The sequence below is a fragment of the Thalassophryne amazonica genome, chromosome 13 (assembly GCF_902500255.1).
Source record: "Thalassophryne amazonica chromosome 13, fThaAma1.1, whole genome shotgun sequence".
Classification (NCBI taxonomy): Eukaryota; Metazoa; Chordata; class Actinopteri; order Batrachoidiformes; family Batrachoididae; genus Thalassophryne; species Thalassophryne amazonica.
The window spans coordinates 53,753,676-53,763,326 of NC_047115.1; the positions used below are offsets into that span (position 1 = coordinate 53,753,676).

Below are 9,651 nucleotides of genomic sequence, written 5' to 3' on the forward strand. Positions count from 1 at the left end.
TGGAGGTTTTAAGCTTGAACAGGCTGATGACGCTGCCTGAGAGCGCTGCACGACGTCTCGCTCTGTGGGAAGTCCTTAAAGCGACAGAATCAACCTCAAAATCTCTCATCAGCTGTTAAAATTTTCACTGAAAACCAGCTTAATTTTTCGAACCATGTCCACTTCGATGTTGGTCTCACAGGTTAGAAAAAATTTTGATCAAACAAAGCGCCAGTCTCTCAGCAACTTCTCAGACAAGGAATTCGACGAGGGGCTGGACGACTCCTCCCACAAGGAGTGCTCACAGGCGAATGACGTCAACGACCAGGCGTGGAAAAACTCACGCATGCGCACGAGGGTTCAAGCATGTCTGACGTAAAAACATATGAATGAAATCCATATAGTTTTTGAAAAAATACAAAGGACCTATACTTTACGGACAGACCTCGTATGTGTCTACAGTATCAAAGTGAATTAAAAAAAAATCATGAAAATGATTAACAATGATCAATATTTAAAGAAATGAGATATATAACCTATGAAATGAGATCATCACTGAATATTTATACTCATTAAACTAGCATAATCTATAAAGTAAATTTGAACAACCGCTGCTACTTTATATAAAAATTCATTAAACACATTTCTGAATTTCACATTCTACAATACATTTAGAATTAATTTGACACTTTACAACTACATTCCCACGTTTCATGAAAATGTAGTGCCTAGAAATTTGTGTTGATCGTATTGTGCTACATTTAGAATCAACCTTATACTTTACAACTACATTTTCCACTATTCATGAAATATAATGCCTAGAAATTGTGTTGATCGTATTGTGCTACTTCACATTTCCCACAGGATGATCGAATTACAGACCAATCAGAGGCCACCTTTAAAAGGTGGTGTCAATGGGGGGATTTTCAAATTGTGATAGAGCAGCGCATACGCGCATGCGTGATGACATCACAACTCTGTCCGGTTAGTGAGACGCAGCTTCGTTCAACAAGAACTGTCAAGAAACATTCTCATCGATGTTTAGAGTTGTGTGGAGGTAGGAATAGCGTTCTGAATCTGTACAACCGCACTTGTGGGAAAAAAAAAATAATAAAATAAAAAAAAATCAGAGAGTTCTGCAACGACGGACTTGTGGTCCAGCCGAACCATGCAGCCAAACTTGAGTCTGACCGCGACTTCATCAACAACGACTGGGATCTATGGAGTATTTGCCTCCAAACAGCTTATTTTCCAGAGGATCACAAAGGTGAAGTTATTGCCGTGGGACTGAAGGACGCTCTGGGTTCGTGGAACCTACCCCAAGCATCATCTAATCTGCATGACCAATGAATTATAGCCAAAGTGTAAATTATCTGTTAAAGAGAGAATTTCATAAAATTTTTGAATTTTGCAAGGAGTAAGATGCAATGCATGCTCACGCCATGTATCCCTGTATGTTGTGGCATTGTTTGAAGTCAAGCTAGAGAATGAAAAATATTACTGTTTTGTGTTTTTCTTCAGATTCAGTACTAAGAATTCCTTGTTAATGTTTTTGAAAATGGTGCAGCTTTCTTTTCACTACATAGTGTATTTTTTGTTAAACAAAAGAAGAGCTGGCACTTTAATTCCAGGAGGGAAATAGGGGTTACTTTTGTTAGTTTTTGATCAAATAAAGGTAAAACTTGTTTTACTTTTGTTTGTTCTGTTTCTTTGCACTTATTGCTTTCTTTAAAAAGTAGGAGAAAAAAAAAAAGGAAAAAAAAAAAAAAAAAAAACTCCCATCAAAATCCTTCAGTATTAATCCAGAGTTCCTCGCGTGAGTGTAGCTGATGATGCATTTAGAAATTTATGGTTTATTTTAGTTGAAAAGCTTCGCATTTCCAAAAAGCTCCAAGTTTGCTCAGCAGGAAAACAGCAAGTGAGAGAGAGAACTTAATTTTGATTTTTTTTTTTTTTTTTTTTTTGCTCCAACACTTGCTTTGACAATGTAAACATATGATTCCCATGTCAATAAAGCTCCACTGAAATTGAAAATTGAGAAGGAGAGTGAGACAGACAGAGACAAACAGAGAGCGCTATATTTTCTCTTTTAAGTCTATAGATAAAAGGACTTAATTCTTTCACCAAAACATCAAATCTAGGCTTGCATCTTAGATGTACCTTCTGGTAATTGTAGCTGAACTTTCAGGTCTTGTTTTAAGAAAATTCTCCTCTAAACACTTCATCATGAAGCTGTATAACTGGGAATACAAAATATCCTCATAAAATTAACAATAACAATAATAATAATAATAATAACAATAATAAAGCAAACAAAGCTCGGGTATCAGAATAGTATCAGTATCCGCAGATATCCAAATTCAGGTATCAGGATCAGAAGTAACAAAAATGTGGATCGGTGCATCCTAGTGTCACTGCGAGTCAATGTGTCTCATTGCCGTAGTGCATCTAAACGATTACGACGAGATGTTACGTCCACAATAAACATAGTTTTACAGATACGTTATCAAACTCATAAGAAGGACTGACAATGAACTGTTTTACCAAGCCATTACAATATTATTATAAATAATTACTTTTTGAGAAGATTCTAACTGCGTTTTCCACCTCATGAAGCACACGAGAAAAGCTGCAACTGGAGAAAAGTTCTCAGATTCTGGGAGCGATAAGATGGTTTTATCATCGAATTCCGAGAGCAAATGCGCCATCCGCTATGAAATAATTATTTATAAAATGAGGCGTCCAGCGTCAGAGTATTTTATCCAGCAGGACAAAGTGGGTTGCACTGGCACAACAAACACTGGGGAATTAAATTTGTGCACGTGTCAAGGTGGCTTAAACTGGGAGCTCTCTGAGAGGACTCTGAGATTCTTTGTGAATACGGGCTCAGAACCCTAGGAAAGAAGCTTACAAGTCAAATTAATACATAAACTGTAAATTTGTGACCTCACTGTGAACTACAGCATTATACCCAACTCTGGTATATTCAGTTGAATATGCAAGCATGCTGTTGAAGGTTTACTTACTTGGGGTTTATCTTTTCACCTTGGTCTTGCAGAATGTCCAAAACATCTCCTCCGTTCAGGACAAGGCGAACTTTTTCATCCTTGTCATCCAATTCCACCAACATATACTCCACCTGAAGACATCAATCCACACACTGCACTGATACAATCACTTACATAACAGAAACTAAATGCATAGATAAGATTTTCAAATCAAACAGGTTTTCAGAAAGCGAAATAATGCCATTGTTATGACACGGTCATGTCGTTACATCAGTTCCAATTCATCACTTATATTTCCTTGACTTTGACTCTGCCACCCTGTAATCCTCTGTCTGAAAGAGGGATTAATCTGTAACAACAGCATTCCACATTGGCTGAAATCAAAAGACTTAGTCCCAAGCTGCACCACAGTGACTTTATATACGGACACCGCAGACCAAAAAAAAAAAAAAAAAAAAGTATTAAATAAAAACTCCTTATCACGTAGTAAATGCTTCACCTATGAGAGACAGAGGATGATCAGCAGCTATTTTGAAAGATTAGTGAAACCGCCAGACATTCTGATTTAAAGCCTCTTGTGAGGACGCTTTGTGTAAATCACTGAAAATTAAAACACTTAATTTTGCACTACTGGGCAAACACAATAGTGATCACTTATTCAGATGAACTAACTATTTGAAAAACAGATTAAGCCAATCAAGAAAATATTTGCATCGTACAAGTCAAAAATAGGTGAGAGCTTAAATGGAAAAGGAGGGTTTTCTTTCACCAAAACATTAAATCTAAGTTTGCATCTCAGATGTACCTTCTGGCAAATTATAGCTGAACTTTCAAGTCTTCTTTTTAATAAAACCCTCCTCTGTACCACTTCACCATGAAGCTGTATAACTGGGGATACAAAATGTAAAACATGCACAATTTCCCCAATCACAGCCACAGAAGCCTGTAACTTCATTTGGGTTGTATGGGTGTCTTCACTCTTCTCCTTCTTGCACAGTCACTCAGTTTTTGAGAACTGTCTACTCCACACAGATTGTGTTTGTATTTCTTCATAACTGATGTAAATAAAGTTCAAGACATATTCAGTGACTTGGAAATGTTCATGTATCCATCCCCTAACTTGTCTGCAGAAAACTGGCAATTAAACTGATCATTTACAGGTATTATACCAAAGGGGGCCGATTACTTAATGCAACCCATCATCTTGCTTTACATTTTTAATTAATTTATATCAAGTTGTAGAGATTTACTTTCAGTTTGAGTCTAAGGAAGATAATCTTAGAAATTTTTATTAGAGCCCAACCAATATATCTGCCGGCCGATATTATCAGCCGATATAAGCCCTTTTCAAAGTACTCACCATCGGCCGAAATTTTGCCGATAAAACGCCGATAATTTCTCATAAACAGAACATTACTGAAATGTTTGTGTCGGCAATGTAAAATGTACTTGCACCGTTTGTCCAGTAGATGGAGCTCTGACTCCATTCACTGAGAGCTGCTTACACCCCCTGCTTAAATGTGTTCATCACCGCCCCCGTAGTTCACCGTCACCTGCACTGATCGGCTTGACAAAAGTTTATAAGGATGTTGTTTGTAATAACTTTGCATTACATTCACCCCACATTTCTCCCTTTCAGTTCAACTCAGTTTGATTAACTCAGTTAATGTAGTAATGTGTCATATGTGCTTCATTGTGTAGACCTTATTTCTAGCATGAAAAACTTTGTTTACTGCTAAGAGGTTGAAACATTCAGATTCACTCGTCGTCCGGAAGGGTTCTGGGAATTACTGCTGTTCGCCTTGCGTTACGGCCCATTACGCTTATTTTGGACCGTGTAATCAACCGTTTCTGCAGCGCGACTCCAGTTTGAAGCGTGAATCACTGAAGCAATGCTTCGATTCAATGGCTCGTGGCTCTTTGATTCGCTGCTCTTGAGAAGCCATAAGTCCGCTTCTTAACCCCTCTCAAAGTCATTAAAATATCATGAGTCATTTTTGTGTGTATTAAAGTCATTAACTGGGTCCATTGTCTTGTTGCAGTCAACATACACGAATCGTCCTCCGTTCCTTTGTCACAGATTTAAAGGCTGTGTGGCTCTGTGCTGAAACAGAGTCCGCTCGGAATTAATAACTTCAAAACGAATCGCCGCTTTAAATAAAATGACACCTCTTACAAACGTTGCAATACAGACAATAAACTACAATCGACAAACGTTTTTTTCCTCCCAAAATGAGACGTCTATGAGCTGTAGAGCTCAGCTCATAGGTATGGAAAGACATTCATGCCACTAATAATGTCTGAAGTGAAATGCTTTTGACAAAAACTAACATTTTATTTCTGTTTATGTCCAGAGATCAAGGATCCGCCATGTAGAGTTTATTATGTCCAGAGTTTAAGGATCCAGTGACCAATTTCATATTTACTTTAAGACTCAATAAAATGTTGTTCAATTTCAATGTAATCAGCTTATAAAAGCGCCAAATTACAACAAAAGCCGTCTCAAGGTGCCTCACACAGAACAGTTCAACATAAAAAAAATTTTTAAAAAATTGAAATACCTAATTAAAAACAGAAGTAAAAGAATAAAACATAAAATAAAAACTACTCATAACAAAGAGAATAAAAATAGGTTTTTGATTTCCACCCAAAGGGACCAAGAATGAAGGGCGAATGTTTCAAGATTGTTTAATAACTTTTGTAGAGGTTTTTTTTTTTTTGTAATGATATTTATCTTTTCCTTAGAGATTAATGCAACTTTGCACAGATTTTTTGTACTAGGACAGTTCTTTGTTACTGTTCTTGAAAATTGCACATACTACAGGGTCTTGAGAAAAGAATCTTATTTTACTGTAATATGATAGTTTCCTCACATGTTATATCAGGGTCCATGTTTTCTTGTTAAAATGTTCTACCAGCACTAAACCAACCTCTGCTTGCACTAAGGTTGTTTGAAAGTTTTTGTTCTGAAAGTTGCAGAATAGAAAAATAAAGGAGTCTGTTTCCTTAGTGTTTGTGTTTCTTTCCTCTCATAATTACTTGTCTGCAACTGAAAAAGTTTTTCTACCTGTAATATAACCTATATCTAAGTTGCAGCAACAAGAGGTACAAGAGCAGATGTATTTCACAACTCTTTTTAAGGATATGTATTTGCTAATTTCACAACGGTTTAATTCTTGATTGCATTTTTTGAACTTGAAAATTCGTCTCTGTTATAAAGTTAATCAATATGAGGACAAAGCTTCAGCTTGTAGCTCATACCTTTTTGTTAAGGGTCCAAAAAAGAACATTTTATTCATTTAAAAAAAATAAATAAATAAATAATAATATAATAATAATATCGGCTGATTTATCGGTTATCAGCAAATCAACCGATTTATCAATTATCGGCTTTTTTTTTCATCCAAATATCGTTATCGGCATCGGCCTCAAAAAATCCATACGGTCAGGCTTTATTTTTATATTGAGAAGCCTGATTTACTTTTTGTAACTGAAATGCCATAACAAATTAAAACACGTGAAATACCAAGGGGCTGAATACTTTTACAAGCCACTGTACAAGGACGATTATTGGTTCATCTATCAAGAAGCATCAATGAGGGTATGGTAATTACACACATGCAAAGATTTAAAAGACATTCACAAACACTTCAAACATGAAAATCATTCTGTTTAGCACAGCACACAGATCCACTAACCTATTGCCAAAAAAGTATTGCAACCATTTTGATTATTAGTTTAAATTCATTATTAAAACCTAAATAAAATACCACACTGAAAACTTCCAAAATATGAAGATTTAATCCCAGCAAGTTCATTATCTCAGAGTTTTGGGCAGTGATGATTCAAAACCCTTGATGCCCTTGAGTTGCAGGTAAAACAAGCCAATGTTGTCTTGCCTGTTGCTACGTTTTAGACTCTTTACTTTAAAAAAAAAAGTAACTGTATCCCACACTATTCTTAGCAAGAGTGTAAATGGCATTTTTACACAACCCCCTTATATTTCATAGTCCAACAATTACTGTATTTTTTGAAGAGTAAGTCACACCTTTTTTCCTCCATTATCAGCTCCTGAATTGGGATTTTTGAGCATTGTTATAGTGTACTTTTATGCTGGCATTTATTCTTTTATCAACAGAGTTTCTTTTATTTAGTGCTTTGATTTCTAGGAAAGTCCTCACTAAATAGTTAATAACAACAATTTGATTTATCAGTGTATATACGTTGCACTGGAGTAAAAGTCGTAGGACATCCAAACCAGTTTAAAAATAAATAAGTAAATGTGAAATGCTAGTAATTCCCTTTGGATGCTCCCTTGTTTTCCACTAGGGGTCACCACAGCAAATCCACGGTGGATTTGCATGTTGATTTGGCACAAGTTTTACACCAGATGCCCTTCCTGACGCAACTCCACATTACATGGAGAAAAGTGGCAGGGTGGGATTTGAACAGGGAACCTTCTGCACTGAAACAAAGCGCACTAACCACTTGGCCACCACCCCTGCCATAAATAATCAGCCACAGTAAATGACAATATGGCTGCAAATAATAATCACTGATTAATGTTGATTATGTTTGTGACTGCTTAGGTTAAAAAAAGAAATACAATTTACATTTCCCACAGACTTAATTGAATTTTTCAATTATAATTTACAGCTGTAGCTACTGTATGGGGAAACTCAAGTTGCAATGACAGAAAGCTCAAGGAAATGTGCAAATTTTAATATTTGAAAACATTCAAATCAAAATCAAGTTTGATATTGTAACATAAATCTGTCAGAAATTCCTACGGCTCTAGACTGAGTAGTGTTTATAAATAGGTAGCTGACTTTTTCAAGGGGTGGCAATAAACTGCCCAAAGTTTCTATGATGAGTTGGAATGGTGTGTGAGTTTTAGAACCTTAGACCTCAACAGTTTTTAGAAGAACTCAAACCTTTTATTTCCTTTTAATTATGCAATTTGTGTTAATTTATAGTCTTAATGTACTCAAATGGTTTAGGTTCTTATTATCATATCACACCTATTATTATCATCATCATTTTATTATTACTTCTATTTTGTAATTAATTTTTAAATGGAAAGCAATGGAAATAAGTGTTTTCCCTTTCTTGTCAAAGTAAAAACACATGCACAACAGAGGCCACTTGGCTATTATAATATAGATAATGGGTTCAGTTCTTCCTCTAAAAACTCTCAACTCTAAAATATCCTGGACTCACACACCATTCCTGGCTACACTAAAATACGAAATGGGGGTAAAATGTAACGAAATGCAGCACACTGACCCAGACTGATTCCAAATATGATTCACTTAAGTGCTTTTATTTAATTATTTCTAAGCAAACTGGCGACTGATAATAACGAATGGGAGTAAAAAGTTTCAGAATGGAGACAATCCATTGACTGAAGTTTCATCTCTTGAACACCAGATGGTGCACTTGCCCCTACTGAGCGAATCTCAAAAAACAAAAGCCAAACAATTAAATAAAAGTACTTATTTTGGAGTCAGTCTTGTTTACTCTGCTCCATTTCGTGATTATCAGTCCCCATTTCGCTCCATTTTGTCCATTTCATATTTTAGTATGGCCCCACCATTCCAACACATTATAGAAATTTTGTATAATTTATTACCACCATTGAAAAAGCTACCTATGTTATAAACACTACTCATCTAGAGCCCATGATCTGACAGTTAACAGCAAGGTTTTAATCCCAAATTGGTCATGGTGTGCAGTTGAGTACCTTGCACTGCAGCAGCATCACACAGAAGAGTGCAATACAAATAGGTCCAATTTCGATGTTTTCCGGAAGCGACCAGACAATACTGAAAGGTGAAAGCTACAACGAGACAAGAGAGACGTTCGTGTATTTTTTTTCTTTCTTTACCTCATCTCTCCCCATTTCAGCACATCTTTTTGGCGGTCCCTTCACTTTGTTGTAGACGTTGAGAAAACTGTATGATACCGTGTTTTCTGATGTGGTCAGCGTACTTCTTGGCCTCTTCCCAGTTTACGGAGACCCCTGTGACAGTAAACCCATCGTACCGACAACTTCTTTCAGCGGGCAGCGTTAGCTAGCTAGCTACTATATCCGACCCAACCGAGCTAGCATCAAGTCCTGGTCCGAGTAGCCGGCAAACACGAGGATCTTTGGGATGCTGTGAAAGACTTCAAAAGGCCAAACCACTGGCTTTGGTCGTGGGTCTAAGCAGCGTGTTTCGGTCGGTAACCTTAGCTGCCCACAAGCAAGACGTAGGCCCCTGCTCATCACTTGCTAATCAGGTTAGCGAGCGTCACCCCCCCTTTCCAAAGTGCGTGTTCGCGCTGTGCTGCAGTTTAAAGTCCACAAAGAACGCTTCTCAACCGCGCTGCTCTAACTACTACACAGCCCGCGAGTGTATGAGTGTGTGCCAGTCTGCCAGAGTAAACCTACATTACGCGTCCCGTAGTCAACACGTGACCTGTCCGGCCAATGACGTCACACTATGACTCAGCGTTATCTTAGCTCATCCTACACAGCCTAAGTTTATTCATAAAAAGTAAATTAGATATCCTAGTATAATATTAAAACCACTTTATTTCATTTTATTAACAATAACGTGAATGAATGAATGAATGAATGGATTATTCGGCACACACACAAATCCGAAAGAACAGAAACATA

At 36.9% G+C, this 9,651-nt stretch overlaps 1 protein-coding gene across 1 annotated transcript in view; it reads right to left on the minus strand.

Moving 5' to 3' along the window:
* The window catches only part of gclc (glutamate-cysteine ligase, catalytic subunit), a 32,288-nt gene extending 22,870 nt beyond the window's left edge, over positions 1 to 9,418 (minus strand). Inside the window, exons 1-2 of the mRNA XM_034184539.1 lie at positions 8,875 to 9,418; positions 3,006 to 3,118 (exon numbers count right to left, since the gene is read on the minus strand). Of these exons, the coding sequence (XP_034040430.1) occupies positions 3,006 to 3,118; positions 8,875 to 8,889 (128 nt within the window). The 5' untranslated portion in view covers positions 8,890 to 9,418. The remainder of the gene's footprint in view (positions 1 to 3,005; positions 3,119 to 8,874) is intronic.
* Positions 9,419 to 9,651: the final 233 nt, after the last annotated feature.